The sequence below is a fragment of the Eschrichtius robustus genome, chromosome 1, assembly GCF_028021215.1.
Source record: "Eschrichtius robustus isolate mEscRob2 chromosome 1, mEscRob2.pri, whole genome shotgun sequence".
Taxonomy (NCBI): Eukaryota; Metazoa; Chordata; class Mammalia; order Artiodactyla; family Eschrichtiidae; genus Eschrichtius; species Eschrichtius robustus.
In genome coordinates this window covers 13,679,033-13,694,854 of record NC_090824.1, presented here as the reverse complement: position 1 = coordinate 13,694,854, position 15,822 = coordinate 13,679,033, and the positions used below count along the sequence as shown (strand labels likewise).

General features: G+C 51.2%; 1 protein-coding gene across 2 annotated transcripts in view; it reads right to left on the bottom strand.

Moving 5' to 3' along the window:
* Positions 1-9,815: 9,815 nt before the first annotated feature.
* The window catches only part of TTC7B (tetratricopeptide repeat domain 7B), a 240,407-nt gene continuing 234,400 nt past the window's right edge, over positions 9,816-15,822 (bottom strand). For both annotated transcript variants that reach the window (XM_068541558.1, XM_068541569.1), the window contains one exon: positions 9,816-10,773. In XM_068541558.1, coding sequence (XP_068397659.1) covers positions 10,552-10,773 — 222 coding nt within the window. In that variant the 3' untranslated portion in view covers positions 9,816-10,551. The remainder of the gene's footprint in view (positions 10,774-15,822) is intronic.

Below are 15,822 nucleotides of genomic sequence, written 5' to 3'. Positions count from 1 at the left end.
ACCTCGGCCCCTCTTCATCCTGGGCTTTCAGGGGGTCTGGGGCACACACGATCACCCCAAATTACAGGTGGGAAGACTTAAGCCATGTGGCCTTTGTCCCCATTTTCAGTCTTCACTTAAAAAAAACAGCTTTTAAAAAAAATTTTACTGGAGTATAGTTGATTTACAATGTTGTGTTAGTTTCTGCTGTACAGCAAAGTGAATCAGTTATACATATACATATATCCACTCTTTTGTAGATTCTTTCCTCGTATAGGCCATTACAGGCTATTGAGAAGAGTTCCCTGTGCTGTATCTATTTTATAGGTAGCAGTGTGTATATGTCAATCCCAGTCTCCCAATTTATCCCTTCCCCTCCCCCTCCCCGGCTTTCCCCCCCTAACCATAAGTTTGTTTTCTACATCTGTGACTCTATTTTTGTTCTAAAAAACCAGCTTTATTGGGGTATAATTGACAAATGATAAACTGTACGTATTTAAATAGTACAATTTGGTATGACCTAGGTTTAAACTCATGAAGCCAGCACCACAACGCAGGCAGTGAACACACCCACCATCCCCCAAACTTTCCTTATCCTCTTTGTAACCCCCCACCTGCCCCCCTCCACCCTCCTCAGTTCCCTCCTGCTCCTGGGAACCACGAGTCTGCTTTCTGTAACTGATTTGTTTTCATTTTCTAGAATTTTCTGTAAATGGAGTCATACAGTCTGCTCTCTTTTTTCGACTGGCTTCTTGAACTCATCATCATTACGTTGAAATCCATCCATGTTGTTGTGTGTATCAGTAGTCCATTCCTTTTTTTTTTTTTTTTCAATTGGAGTATAGTTGCTTTACAATGTTGTGTTAGTTTCTGCTGTATAGTAAAGTGAATCAGCTATATGCATATACATATATCCCCTCTTTTTTGGATTTCCTTCCCATTTAGGTCACCACAGAGCACTGAGTAGAGTTCCCTGTGCTATACAGTGGTTCTCATTAGTTATCTATTTTATTGCCAGGACTATCCCATTATGTGAACGGACCACAGTTTGTTTCTCCATTCAACTGTTGATGGCTATTTGAGCTGTTTCCAGTTTTTGGCTATTATGAATAAAGCAGCTCTGAACGTTCATGGACAAGTCTTTGTGTGGACAGATATTTCCTTTTTGATAAATACACAGGGCAGATGAGAGGAATTCCTGGGTAACTCTATGTTTAACTTTTTAAGAAACTGCCAAGCTGTTTTCCAAGGTGGCTGCACCATGTTACATTCCCACCAGCAACACCCAAGGGCTCCAGTTTCTCCACATTCGAGCCAACACTTGTTATTGTCTGTCTTTTTGATTATAGACACCTTAGTGGGTGTGAAGTGGTATCTCACTGTGGTTTTGATTTGCATTTCCCTCATGACTAATGATGTTGAACGTCTTTTCATGTGCTTGTTGGCCCAAATCGCACTTCTTTCTTAAATAAACTTTTAGTTTGGGGATAGTTTTAGATTTGCTGAAAAGTTGCAAAGATAACATAGATACTCAGATATCCCCTCACCCAGTTTCCCCTAATATTAACCCCTTATGTTATCTGGTATATGTGCCGCAACTAAGGAACCAGCATTGGTATATTGCTATTAAACTTTATTTAGATGTCACCAATCCATTACACTCATGTCCTTTCCTGTGCCTGGATCCCCACACCACATTATATTGTCACGTCTCCATAGGCTTCTCCAGCTCGGGTCAGTTTTTCAGAATTTCCTTGACAGTTTTGAGGAGTATTGTCAGGTGTTTTGTAGGAAGCACCTCGATTTGGGTTTTTCTGGTGTTTTCTCATGACTGGGGTTATGGGTTTTGGGGAAGAAGCCCACAGGGGTGAAGAGCCTTCTCATCCCATCCTATCAGGGTACATGCCATCCACATGACTAACCACTGGTGATGACCTGATCTCTAGGTTTCTCCTGCCAGGTTTCTCCACTGTAGTGTTATTAGTTTTCCTCTTTCCAAACTCTCCTCTTCAGAAAGGAGCTGCTAATTCCAGCCCACACTTGAGTGTTTAAGCTTCTCAAGCCTCACTTTGATTTGAGGATCTTCTATGCCAGGCACTTCACACTGATACTTCCCTTAATCCCCAGCTCTTCCACTGTCCCACTGGGAGAGGGTCCAATTATCCCTAAACTCGGCAATGTTTAAAGTTACAAAGGATCAGGGACCATTCATTCAAACCCTTCTTACCCTTTTAACAGATAAGGAAACCGAGGCCCAGAGAGGGAGGTGACTCACTTATGATCACACTACAATCAGAAGTGGTCTTGGGGCACTGGATCAGGGCAGAGGTCTGGAAGGATGTCCTGGCCCAGAGTAGACACCTATTGGTAGATGAGTTGAGCATATGATGATTGAATGATAAGGACTTCTGTTTGTGATAAGGTTTCTCTGAGGACAACGCAGACAGCCAGGCAGGACACTTGTGCCTCCCAGGTACCTGCACAAACCAGGGAAGCAAGAATGGGTGATGCCAAAGGGCAGACCACCCCACACTACCCTGCTGTGAGCCTGGAATGCCCCCCAAGCTGGCCACACAACAGAAAGGCTGGATTCGGGGTTTCAGCTGCCTACGAACAACCTGCCAAATGGTCAGGGTCCCCATAGTGAGCAGACACAGTCACAGCCCACGGTGTGAGTATAAACTGGTAGGGTAATTTGTTCATACATATCAAGCGCATTCAAAGTGTTAATGGTTTTCGCCCTGGTTCCCACAGGGAGACCATGGATGGACCATGGAATCAGATGGATCCTGGATGGAATACAGCTTATGCTCTTCCATGAGTCACTTTATCACCCTGAGTCTCAGTTTTCCCATCTATAAAATAAGGGTAGATTTGAGAAATGCTTTTTTTTTTTTTTTTTTTTTTTGGTGAAATTAGTGGTGTTAAAGTGTGCGTGAATCCACAATCAGGGTGGATTGGTTAGCAATATTGTACGGGTACCTCTAATGCGCCCAGTAACCTCTACCCCTCCTGGAGCACCTAGGACCAAACCTCCATCTAATTCTGTGTCCATATGCCTTTGAGGATTTTGTTGCCTGATCGGACCAGGAGGGAAGCTGAATCCTGCCGTCAGAATCCTGTTGCATCTGCCCTAGCGGACTTTTCATGGGAGAGCTTCTCAGTGCCTGAGATGCCAGAGACTGGGGACCCCACCTAGCCCAGACCGGGTACCTGCTTTGGCACCTGCTTGCTGATGGTACCCTCTGTCTACGCTTCACATGCATTGGGGCACCAGCTGGCAAGGTGAGCTTGTGAGGGAGGAGCCGATAGCCCTCAGTGCTGTTAACGATTGGCCTCCACACAGAACCGTCAGACAGAATCTAGCAACTAGAGCTGCCCACATGGGCTCTGTTCAGTTTATAGACCACCTCATAGAATTGTGAGGGTTAAGTGAGACAATCCACAGAAAGTGTGTAGTGTGGTTCCAGCACAAACTAACATTCCTCCTAGAAGTCTATCCTAAGATAGATAATCAGAGATGCTAAAAATGTGTATGTGAGTGGCTAAGAGTGTGGATTCTGGAGTTCGGTGACCTGGGTTTGAACCTACCACGGAATCACCCAACCGTGGGCAAGTTTCTTCATCTTCTGAAGAAAGCTTCATCCGGCATCTGTACCAGTATCTGTAGTAAAAGCATCCACCTCATAGAGTTGTCATAAGGGCTAGATGAATTCATACAACTTTTAGATGTATGTAGATCTTTTAGAACAGTGTCTGGTGCACAGTAAATGCTCAATCAATGTGAGCTAGCATTAATTATTCCATTGTATGTGGTGTGTGACAGGGTAACACAACTTAAATGGCTGATAATAAGGGCCAGGGTTAAATAATAATAATAAGGGTTAAATAATTGACAGGGCATCCATATGATGGAAGGTTAGGCTGTCTTTAATTGTTCATGGAGTTTAATGACAAGGGGAAGATTAAGTGAAATGGTGTATAAAGTGTTACATATAGTATGATTTCACTTTATTAAAAATATACACTCTACAAATGAACTTATTTACAAAACAGAAACAGACTTACGGTTACCAAAGGGGAGAGGTGCGGGGAGGAGGGATACATTAGGAGGTTGGGATTAACGTATACACACTACTATATATAAAATGGATAATCAACAAGGACCTACTGTACAGCACAGGGAACTCTACTCAATACTCTGTAATAACCTATATGGGAAAAGAATCTGAAAAAGAATAGATATATGTATATCTATAACTGAATCACTTTGCTGTACACCTGAAACTAACACAACATTGTAAATCAACTATACTCCAATATAAAATGAAAATTAAAAAAATAAAATGCTGTTATCATTCAAAAAATATATACTAATAGGAAATTGCTGGAAGACAATAGGCCAAAATGCTGAGAAAGTTAACACTAGATGGTAGAATTTAATGACCTTTACCTTAGTATTCCTGAAACTGTGTGTGGTGGGAATGAAAACTGTCTGCATTTTTCAGCAGAACAATGCACCCGCCATCCCCAAGATGTCCACGCCTGTGAATTTGTCATCTTAGAGAGCAAAAGGAACTTTGCAGATGTGATTATGTTAAGGATCTTGAGATGGGGATGAGATCCTGGATTATGCACTTGGGCCCAAAGTAATCGTAAGGTCTTTACCTGGGAAAGAGGGAGGTGGAAGTCAGGGTTGGAGCAGGCGCTATGATGAGGAAGATCAAAGGTCAGCGTGATTCACTGCTGGCTTTGAGGATGGAGGAAGGTGCCACGGACCAAGGGATGTGGGCAGCCTCTAGAAGCTGGAAACAGCAAGAACGGATTCTCCCCTCAAGCCTCCAGAAGGAACACATCCTTGCCAACACTTTGACTTTTGCCCCTTAAGACGCATTGCAGACCTCTGACTTCAAAATTCTAAGAGAATAAACGTGTGTTAAGCCACTAAGTGGCCTTGACTACAGCAGCAGTAGGAAACTAACACAGTGAGCATGTATTTTATAATCACACACACACACACACACACACACAGAAAGCTACTTGTTATTTTTTAAAAGGCAGAGTTATGGGTGAAGCAACTTCACTTCCACAGAGAGCCACGTGCACCTGCCAGTGTGGAAGGAGCTGCCCAGGTTCAAGATGTTAAATACGAGAAAGTGAAGTTTGTAAAAATTCTTCATGAAGTTGAAAGCCAGAAAATTCAAAATACTGTACTGAAAAGTCTTGTGGTTTTTGAGTTCTATCTGATTGCTTAATGAATTTTATTTTTAAGACCATGATTGGCTAAATGAAAATATTTGTAAAAACTAATTTAGTAACCTTTGACCAACCATGTTAAAAAAAAAAAAAAACAACTTTGAGAGGCTTTAAAGTGGACCACATCTTTTCAGTTTAGAGAATGCTTTTTCGTCTTCACATGGTCAGATTGTCAGTTCCTTGCTGACAATTAGAGGATGGGCCCCCTTCTGCACACTGCCGGGCCCAGGCATCTAGAGTAAAAAGTGGCAGAACCACAGGCTTCTTGGCCATGGTTTACCCTCAGGAAGGCTGTACATGATCCTCTTTTAGGCAGAGAACCCCAGACTCCTACATCTCTCCATGGTGGGGGCCTTCCCGTCACTCAGTGTCACCGCCTCACAGAAGTGTCCCCTGGCCACCCCATCTAAAGTAGCCATCCACCCATTACTTAAAACGTGTTCCCAGCAGTGCCATCTATCCGGTAATTATTTATTTATTGCTCTGTTTGCTGTCTCTCTCCCCAGTCCCCACCTAGACTGTGACCACCTAAGGCCACAGGAGGTGCTCAAAACCTGGTAGCTAACAAAGGGGGAATCGGTGGGGGGGGGTCCGCCTTCCTGGCAGCTGTACCTTCCCGGGTGCTGCTGAGGGGCAACGGGGCTGGGGGCTGGGGCTGAAGCTCAGGCTGGAATTCCCTCCTTCCCACCATGACCTTGGGGGTGCTACGTGGGAGGGCCAGGCTTGGCTCTCACTGGAGAGTAATGATAAGCAGAGCGGTGGTGAAAGTCCATGTTAACATGGGTACCATCAATGGAGCACATGTGCCTGTCGAGCGCTGTGCTTATGTTACACACACTCTGAATCTTTGTAGTGATCTTGTTCTGCCCATTTGACAGATGAGGAAGCTGAGACTCAGGACTAGTGACGGCACCCCCTCCCCCACCACCACAAGTTTCCTCAGAGAATGAGCATCCGGGCCCAGATTCAAAGCCCGGCTGGCCAGCCCCACGGCCCGAGCCCTTGGACACAGGCCCTGCTTCAGGCAGCTGCAGACGTGAGCTTCATGGCGCGTGTGGGCAGGGCTGGCTCTCCCTCTCTCCTGGACCCAGGGGCCGAGGAGGCAAAGGTGAGGGAGGCCACCAGCTGCACCCCTGCTGACCTGGCGCTGTGGGCAGGAGGCCCCCAGCCCAGGCCTCTCATCTCCTCCTCCAGGCAGAGAGGGAATGAAGCGTGGTGGGAATTGCCATGTGGCTGCACATAGTTCTGTGTGGGAAGAGGGAGAAGGGAGCGGCCTGTCTCCCCAGGGACTCGCCTCACTCTAGGCAGGGGAGAAAGAGGGGCGTCCCTGCAGCGCACCCGGGGCCCAGGCACCATGCTTCATCGAGGCTGTATTAACAGGCCCAACGGTGGTGTGAGGGGAAATGTCACCCCTACGTTGAGACAGGAGCTGGAGGCCCTTCTCCGCTGGCGGTGACGTGACCGGGCAGAGCTGGGATTCCAGCCAGATCTGTGTGACCCACAGCCCAGTGGTCACCAGGAAAGCCTATTGTCCTCAGGGGGCCGGGGGTCAAGCAGTAGAAGACGGGGGAGGCAGGGAGGGCCCTGGAGGCTCTGGGCGGCCCAGCTGGAGCTGCCGCTCCAGGCGGACGGCAGAAGGCACCCCTCGACCTGCCCGCCACCCCCCCTGGCCAGCGCCACTCTGGGCCTGAGTATCCAGGAGGAGTCCAGCTGCAGCCTGTCTCCCAGGCCCCTCGCGGTGGCCCCGTGGGGTGGCGGCCCCTTCCTGGCACCGCACACCCGCTACAGCTGCCTGCTGACTCATGTCTCAGCTGGGAGGGCAGGCTGGCAGGAGGGCCTGTCCCCAGAGAGGGACAGTGATTCAGGGTCACCCCCCGGCAGGCACAGAGCTGGAATGGGTCCCCCAGGGTATGGCCTTGGCGGGGCGGGGGGGCGCGGGTCTCGGCCTGGCCCCCAAAGACCTTGTGGAGGAGCCCCTGCCTGCGTGAGACATTTGCAGGATGTCCCTTTCCTGGTCGCATCTGGCCGTGGAGCGGGTGGAGGCAGCAGGAAATGAGCTGACCTCGAGTGGGAGGAAGGCTGGTGGCAGTTCTGAGGGTCAGTCTCCTGGGGACCAGCCATCCCCTTGTGTGTGTGTTGGGGGGGGAAGGGGGCTGGGGTCCTCACAGCCTGGCACAGTCTGCCCACTGCCCGTCTACCCCCGGACGGGACTTGAGCACGGTCTCAGGAGCTTGTGGTCCCGTGTGTGGATGCTTCCAGAGCAGGCGGGAGGGAGAGGAGCCAGAGAGAGGGGCAGGGAGGGACTGAGCGGGCTAGTGACAATTCTACAACTCACTTGGTGCCCCCCAGTTGGACATGAGAGGTAGAGGGGGCGGGGGGAGGGGGAGAGGGCAGGAAGGAGTTAGGCGGAGATAAAGAAGGAGACACAGTGCAGCGAGAGGCTCCCTGTGGGAGAGGCCGGGAGGGCGTGGAAGAGGGAGACGGCAGGGCATGGAGTGGCTGGTCCCGCCTCAAACCCCCCTTCTGCTGCCCCCAAGCCTTCAGCCGAGCCAGGCTGCCATCTTACCCCACGCCGGCGATGCCGGGGGAGCTGGGGAGGGGCCGCTGGGCTGGGGCCACGGCTGAGGTGGGAGTGAGAGGCTGCCCAATGTGCCCAGAGCAGACAGGGTGGAGGGCGAAGATCTCCAGAGTATGTGGGGAGGGTGCCTGGCTAAGGGCAGGGCTTCCGGGGGGCAGATGGGATGGGGCATCCAAGGATGATCGTGTGACCACAGAGGAGCTCGGAGTGACCATCCGGAGGACTCTGGGGGCTGTTCCACGTGGTCACAGACATGGACACACACAGGCTGTCTCTTGGGCCATGAACAGGTAAGGGGTCCAGGGGTAGGAGGCCTTGGTTCCCACCTGGGGAGATCCTGAGCTCACAGCCCTCCCTGGTCCTGAGAGTGAGACTGGGACCTGCCCCAGGCCCCAACCTGGCCCTGTCCCCAAGACCCTTCCCCGCTGCTGGTGGTGGGGAGGAGGGCTGGCTCCCTTTAAAGAAGGGCATCCCCCCTCCCCTCGCTTCTTCGTCCTCCCCTCCCTGGCCCACCTGCCCTCCCATTCCCCTCCAACTGGGGGGGAGTTGGAGCTTTTGTGTTCCAGCCATGACCCTGGGACCCAGTCTCTCCACCTCCTCACTCTCTTTTCCTGAGTTGGCATCATTCTCAGGCAGGCCATCCCACATGGTGCCAAATGGCCACCCGCATCCCCAGGCTGGCATTCTATCAGGATGTCAAACCCAATAGAAAGAGGTTTTTTCTAATATTTCCATAACACAAGTCCTAGAGGGGCCTCCCATTGGCCAAGTTTGGGCCACATGTCTAAACCTGAACCAGTCACTAAATTTGGGGGCTGTAGAGTTCTGGACGAAAAGGCTGGGCCCATGTGTTCATCCTTGAGCCATACGGGTGGAGACTGGGTTCTCCCAAGGGAGATGGGACACTATGGAGGGGACAGATGGTGGGCAGGCAGACAGCAGCCATCACCAGCACCCCTGTGCAGGCTGATGTGCACAGGACTTTCCAAGGCAAGGTCCTGGCACACAGCCAGCCTGGGAGAGAGTGGCTGGTATGATACCTAGACCATTATCCTTGGGTGGCCCTGGCCTCCTGCCTTCCCAGTCCTGACCTGGGAGGGTCTCTTCCCACAGTGCTGTGCAGGACGGCAGGCTGGCCCTGACCCTCCAGCCAGGGCTAGCTGCTGCCCCTATGAGCACCTGTCCTTTCCTGCCAGTGTCTCACGTTGCAAATTCCATGACTTATGACCACCCACAGCTCGAGGTGCTGCCTGGCAAGGCCAGGGCTAAAGTTGGGATACTTACCTGCTCTGCCTACAGTGAGCTCTTGCCTTCAGTCTCTCTCCAGACATCAGCTGCCCCCTCACCTGCCTGCCTAGTGAGTCAGGGAGGTTGTGCTTAGCTTAGGGGGAGGGGGATTGAGACTTAGGGTGCCTAAGATCAGAGCTCAGGCTCTCCACACTTCCCTGGGTCCTGGCAGGGTGGGGTCACCCCACAGCTGCTCAGCCAAGCAGCTCTGGGGGATTAGAGAGGCCTGCTCAAGTTCTCTCTGGTTCTTGATCTTTACTATTCACTCTGTTGGGTTGAGTCTCTGACTTCACATCTGGCCCCCAAACCTCTATATGCCCTCTCCTCACGGTGGCAGGGGGCTACTGCAGTTCCAGCCTCACCTCTCAGGTTTAAGTCCCTCAGGAGAGTGAGAGTCTTTCCTTGCAGCTCCCACTCTCACTGGACAATTTCAGGTCACATGCTCATTCCCGATCCTCCGTGGAAGTGAATGCTAGATGTTGATTGGCCAGGCCTCAGTCACATGCTCCAATCCCAGGCAACATGGGGAGAGCTGGGAAAGGTGAATTCCCACACTAAAATCAGGGCTGGACCTCCTAGTTCCAAGGGCTGACCTGTCCAGGGCGGGCCCCAGGCGCCGAAAGCTCCCCACCCCAGGAACTGAGTCTTACCCTCTCTTGGGTCTGTGGGCTTTCACGAACAACACAAGCCATGGGTCCATTTAAAAATCATTTTATTATTAACTTCATCTTTCCATTTAGCCAAGTGTCTGTCATGTATAAGGAATGTCGGTAAATATTCCATTTGAAGCTTCTTTGTACATATTTCCATCGATAAATAAACTCTGAATTCACATAAAAAAGTTAAACTTAAATAACTCATATTTCCTTCTCTTGTAACAGGCATATATTGGTAAAATATAAATATTCTTGGACTCAGGCTTTGTTCTAAGTGAGGGCAGTAATTTATCACATGGTACAATTACTGACAACAAAACCAAGAAATTGTCGGCTGGTGTCCTGGCTTGGACGAGTACTGAGGCGGAAAACAGAAAATTCACATTTGGTTTCTGGGCCAAGGGTAGGGCAGGAGTGGTGATGGTGGGGAGAGAACAGTTTTCTTTATAGCTCTGATAAAAATAATCTGTTCTGCTACTGAATTTTAACTTTGAATATATTCTTCTACATTTGCAGATTAATTCCATGATCATTTTACTTAAAACTCAAGATGTCAGCTAACAAAATATGGCACATGATCCATTTTGAACAATGTCAGTAGATTCAGAAACTATCATTGGGCTGGCGAAAACGACAACAGAAATGCACGTGGAGAGCGATGATCGGGGGTTGGTTTGGTTAGTCCACTGTGGTCAATCGCACATTCATCCAGGGCTTTTGTGCGCACACTCGACCCTCAGCGCTCAGGCGGGGCCCCCTTGGCCTGGGCGGCAGTGAGGCTGGGGCGCTTGCTGCTCAGAGCACGCGGGGGATGATGGTGAAGGGCACCGCGGGGCTGCTGGCCTCCAGCTCCAAGGCCGTCAGGAAGCACTCAGTGGCCGCCGCGTCGTTGCCCTGAGCTTGCAGGACCTCGCCCAGTCCGTTCCAGACCTCGTGGGCCGTGGAGTTCACCTGCACCGCGTCCCGGAGGATCTTCTCGGCCAGACTGTAGCGGCCCAGCTGATGCAGGATCAGGGCCTGCAGAGACAGACAGAGAGACAGACAATCAGAGAGACTACCACTCTGCACTCCTATCTGTCCTTGAGTTTCGGCACGTTCCTTGCAGGGAGGCATGCATCTCCATTGGGCTGGGCACGACGTTAAGTTCAAATTCTTCCTGCACTCGGGGCTAAGAGTCGCAAGAATCGCTCGAACCATGAACTGTATGAAGTTACCGATGTTCAGCCATTTTTGAACCATAAAAATGGCGATTTCAAAGGGTTCACCCAGGAACGAACCGTTTGGATCGGCCATGGTCTGTACTGACTCAGGGGCGTCCTGCGTGTAACGGCTGACACTTGCCTGCACAGAAGGGTGTCTGCCAGCTTTTATTTTTTTTAACCTCAAAAAAATGTCATCTGTGGCCTTACTACCACAACAATTAGAACAGAGATTTCTAGTTGCTCCCCTACCCTACCCTAGGGTCCCCTACCCTAACCACGCCCCCGATCTCACTGTCCCCTGTGCACTCCAGGCTCGGCCCCTGCACAGCTGTCATTTTAGTTTTAATCAGGGCGTATGTGTTGGTCCCCAAATACTTTATCATAACCGTGTTTCCAAGTTGTGCATCTCCGCAACTGATGTGTTTGTATTCTTTCATCCAACAGATACACTCTCATTTACTCAACGTCTCCCTCACGGGGGAGACATTTAGGCTGTACCCAATGAACGTCTTTCCAGACAGCCCTCTGTGCTCTTTTAGACGAATGGATTTCAAAGCTTTTTTTTTTTAGAAGTGATACGCTCTATCTTTTTTTTATTATTATTATTTATTTATTTATTTTTGGCTGTGTTGGGTCTTCGTTTCTGTGCGAGGGCTTTCTCTAGTTGCGGCGAGCGGGGGCCACTCTTCATCGCGGTGGGCGGGCCTCTCACTATCGTGGCCTCTCTTGTTGCGGAGCACAGGCTCCAGACGCGCAGGCTCAGTAGTTGTGGCTCACGGGCCCAGTTGCTCTGCGGCATGTGGGATCTTCCCAGACCAGGGCTCGAACCCGTGTCCCCTGCATTGGCAGGCAGATCCTCAACCGCTGCGCCACCAGGGAAGCCCCTCAAAGCTTTTTTTATAGCCCCGGAAATCTTTGGCTAAATGGAATCTTACTGCTCACGCTCACACATTATGGGTATAAACAGACAAAAAGGAACTGCTGGGGGTAGGACAAGGGGGGAGGGGCCCAGAGTCCCCAGTGGGCTCCTCAGAGGCCCTGGACAGGCTCAGTGGAACCAGCTGACAACCATTTGGAGAGCCTTCCTTTAGGACAAATTTCCCCAAAGTGGCGTTACTGGGTCAGAGGATAAGACTCTTCAGGGTTCTCCAAGTATTTTGCAAATGATATCCCCAAAGGGCGGCATCACGTTTTTAGCCATCTACAGAGTTGCAGTGGTCTGTCCCCTGCCCCACCCCCGCTATCATTACTCTTTATTTTTACTAATTTTGTAAGTGCAGATGGTCCCCTCCTTGTCAAAACCTGCATTTCTTTTATAACAATTGAGGTTAAATATTCAATATTTCCCATGCCCATTAGAAGACATGCATCTGTTACCGTAATTGTCTAAAGTCTGTTTTTGACTATTGAGGGTTTTTTTCCTTCTGTGAACAGAAGTTTTTAGTTTTTTAAGTTGAATTTGTTGATCTTTGGTTATTGATGGATTGATTGATTGTCACTTCAGAGCTTAGACAGTTATCCTTTCAAAGAACTGACATGCCTTGGATTCCATGTGTTGGGATCTGACTTCTCCCCGTAGCTGTCCACCTTCCCCGGCAGATAGGAAACCTCCGTGGGTCTCCTCTACGTAGCTGGACACTAGCTACTCCCCCCGCCCCCGCCCATTCCTGTGAGGCACTGCCTTTGTCACACAATGAATTTTTGCAAGAGATGGGGGAGGTGCTTCTTAAATTTTCCGATGAGCTACACCACCTTCCTTTCGCATAAGCACCGTGCTGTTTGGATTTCCTTATTCCACATTAGGATTGAACAGGTGGGATTAGAGCCTTTCCTCATCGCTCTTTGCTTTCAGTGTATTTATTGACAATCTTGCCCTGTACTAGTCCAGATGAATTTAAAAAATCACTTTGCGGTTTCCCTCTGGGAGTTGAATTGTACTTGCACGAAAGCTCTAAGAGCGTGGAGAAGCCTAACACCCTTGCAGTGTTTTGTCTTCCTAGCCAAGAATGTGGCCTGAATCACTGGTCCTTCAAATCTCAGCCCTGTACTTTCTTTCTGTGGCTCACGTGTGGCAGGGGTGAGCCCTCCCTGGTTTCCTCCAGGCTGTACTTCACCAGCGGGCAAGGGGCAGAACCAGGCAGAGTGCAGGGGCATAACGTGCAGCCTGGGCCAGGTGGGCCCCCTCCAAAGGGCTCTGGCCTCCAAGATGAGCTCTGAGAGGGGGTAGGAGGTGCCCTCAGCAGGCGGTGTCCAGGCCCCGAGGGCTGTCCGGCTGACCTTGCCGGGCGTGTGGCCCTGGGGGTGGTGTCTGAGAGCCACAAAAGCAGCCTGACTTCCCAGAGTCACCTGCACCTACGAGCAGCCAGCACGGGAGCCGTGAGGCCAACCCCGGAGGAGCTTGCGGTCAGAGGGGCCTGGGAGACCCACGGCCCCAGCGCAGAGTGTGACGCCTCAGCTCTGGGAGGGGAGGCAGCTCGGGGAGGCTCCCTGAGTGAGGAGGGAGAGGAGGCCTCAGGCCAACAGAGGCTGCAGACTTCAAGGTCAGGTCCAGCCTCTCTAAGAGGCAAACTGCATGCATGTCCTTTCTTTTTTTTTTTTTTTTTTAATTAATTTATTTATTTATATTTATTTATGGCTGTGTTGGGTCTTCGTTTCTGTGCGAGGGCTTTCTCCAGTTGCAGTGAGCGGGGGCCACTCTTCATCGCGGTGCGTGGGCCTCTCACCGTCGCGGCCTCTCCCGTTGCGGAGCACAGGCTCCAGACGCGCAGGCTCAGTAGTTGTGGTTCACGGGCTTAGTCGCTTTGCGGCATGTGGGATCCTCCCAGACCAGGGCTCGAACCCGTGTCCCCTGCATTGACAGGCAGACTCTTAACCACTGCGCCACCAGGGACCTTTCTTATTAACATCTAGATACGCTGTAACAATGTCCACCCTGGAGTCCCTGGGTACGAGTAGGTCCTGGACTGGATCTGCGAGAGCTGGGGGCTCCGTGGGGGTGGCCAGGGCCAGGCAGGAGGGTGTTCCAAGCTTCGGAACAAAAGAGGTGGCAGAAGCCAGTGCTCGCAATTAGGATTTTACTGGGCTTCTGGAATTTGCTGTGCTCAGACTGCAAGGCCTTCCCGTTCTGCAGTGAGCACTGCTGGGTTTCGGCTGCCTTCCTAGGCTGGTCAGGGTCAGGTTCACTGGGACTACCATGAAAGCCCCCTGTTTGCACATGAGGCCACCGCAGGGAAGCACTTCCCACGTCCACAGGGTTTTCTCCTCACGGCTCCCTCCCCAGAGCACCCACTCCCTACCCACCCAGGAGGGGATAAGGGAACAAGGGCGGACGTTCGGTGTGGACCCGGGCTTCCTGGCAGGATGAATATTAATAATAAGAACGGCAGCGAGTGCTAACGGTGTTTATGGCACAACAGGCCCTGCTCCAAGTGCTTAGTTCACCCGGGGACCCCAGAGCAATTCACACAGGCGTGGCCAGGACACAGAAGCACCTGCGTGCAAGGCCTGCTTTTATTGCTGCGGAGAAAGAGCCCACAGTTGAGAAGCACCTACTATGCGGTGGAAAATATGCTCACGCACTGGGTCCTCCTACCCCCATTTTGCAGGTGAGTATGCCAGGGTGCCTAGAGGCTCCGGGTCTCTTGCTCTGGCATAAGCTGCCTACTGCAGAGCCGGGCCAGAACCTGCGTCTCCCAACTCTTCGGGCCTCCCTGAAGGCCATCCGGGTGTGGAGTGCACGGTGGGGTGGGGAGTAACCGCATCCATCTCCCGGGTGGCGCCCCTCCTACTCCGGCCCTCCGCCCTCTGCCCTCCGTTAGAGAAAACCTGACAGCTTGACACCTGCGCTTCCCAACCTCGAAGGTCAGGTGGAAAGAACGGGAGCCCACTTTCCCAGGACGTGAGGGCTATGCCTCCTTTCTTCCAGCAGAGGTTATCAGCCCCAGCTCACGCTAGAACATTCTGATTTAGCCAACAGAGAAATGAGAGTAGGGAGGAGGGTCTGGGTAGTGGCAGCAAACATTGGCATTTAAAGGTTACAGAAGGAGGCTGTCGTGTTCCTTCAAGCAAGACTTTCTCAATGCATCAAATTATTGAACACACACCTTTTCTGAGCAGCTCTACCAGGCAAGGAGGCACAGATTGCGTGTTTGGCAAATGGTGATGGGGACAAGCCACCTGGTAAGCCAGAAAGAGGCATGTTTGGTTAATTGGTGCAGGTGGAGAATATAACTTAGGTCCCACTGGCTCTGCTGCAGTAGAAGCAACCTCGTGCTGTTTCCTTTCTGTACCCAGAGTTTTTTCTCCCCGTCGGGCACTATGCTAGACACTTGAACTTGGCTTTGGCTCATCTCCTATTTCCTCCACTTTAGATATAAGGAGACAGGTTCAGAAAGGCCAAGTGTCTGGCCCAAGGTCACAGGGCACAGGAGTATGGAGCTTGCAGGCCAGCCCAGGTCTGCCTGAGGCCAAGGCCCCGATCTCCCCACCTAGGCTTCTCATCCGCTCGCTGCTGCCTCTGTCGCTTTAAGAGACAAGCCGGTGCCCCTCAGGCACTAACCCAGTTACATCTGAGCAACAGTAAACGTGCACCTGCCATGCTGCCTCTCCTTCCACTTTCTCTGACCACTGATGGCTGGCTCTGCCGCTCCTTCCCACGGTTACGATGGGGAGGTGGCTCCTCTCCAGGGCACAGCTTTTCTCCTGTTTTTCTGCTGTTTGGGAGCATCCTGTATATTCACTCAAGGACCGGAAGGCTCCTTGCCTCCCTTTGGTGGCCCACAGGCCAGCTGTGATCTTGAGGCTTGGGGTGGCTGCGGCCGCCAAAGGACTGGGGGTCCTGTTAGCCGAAAGCAGACCAATGAGA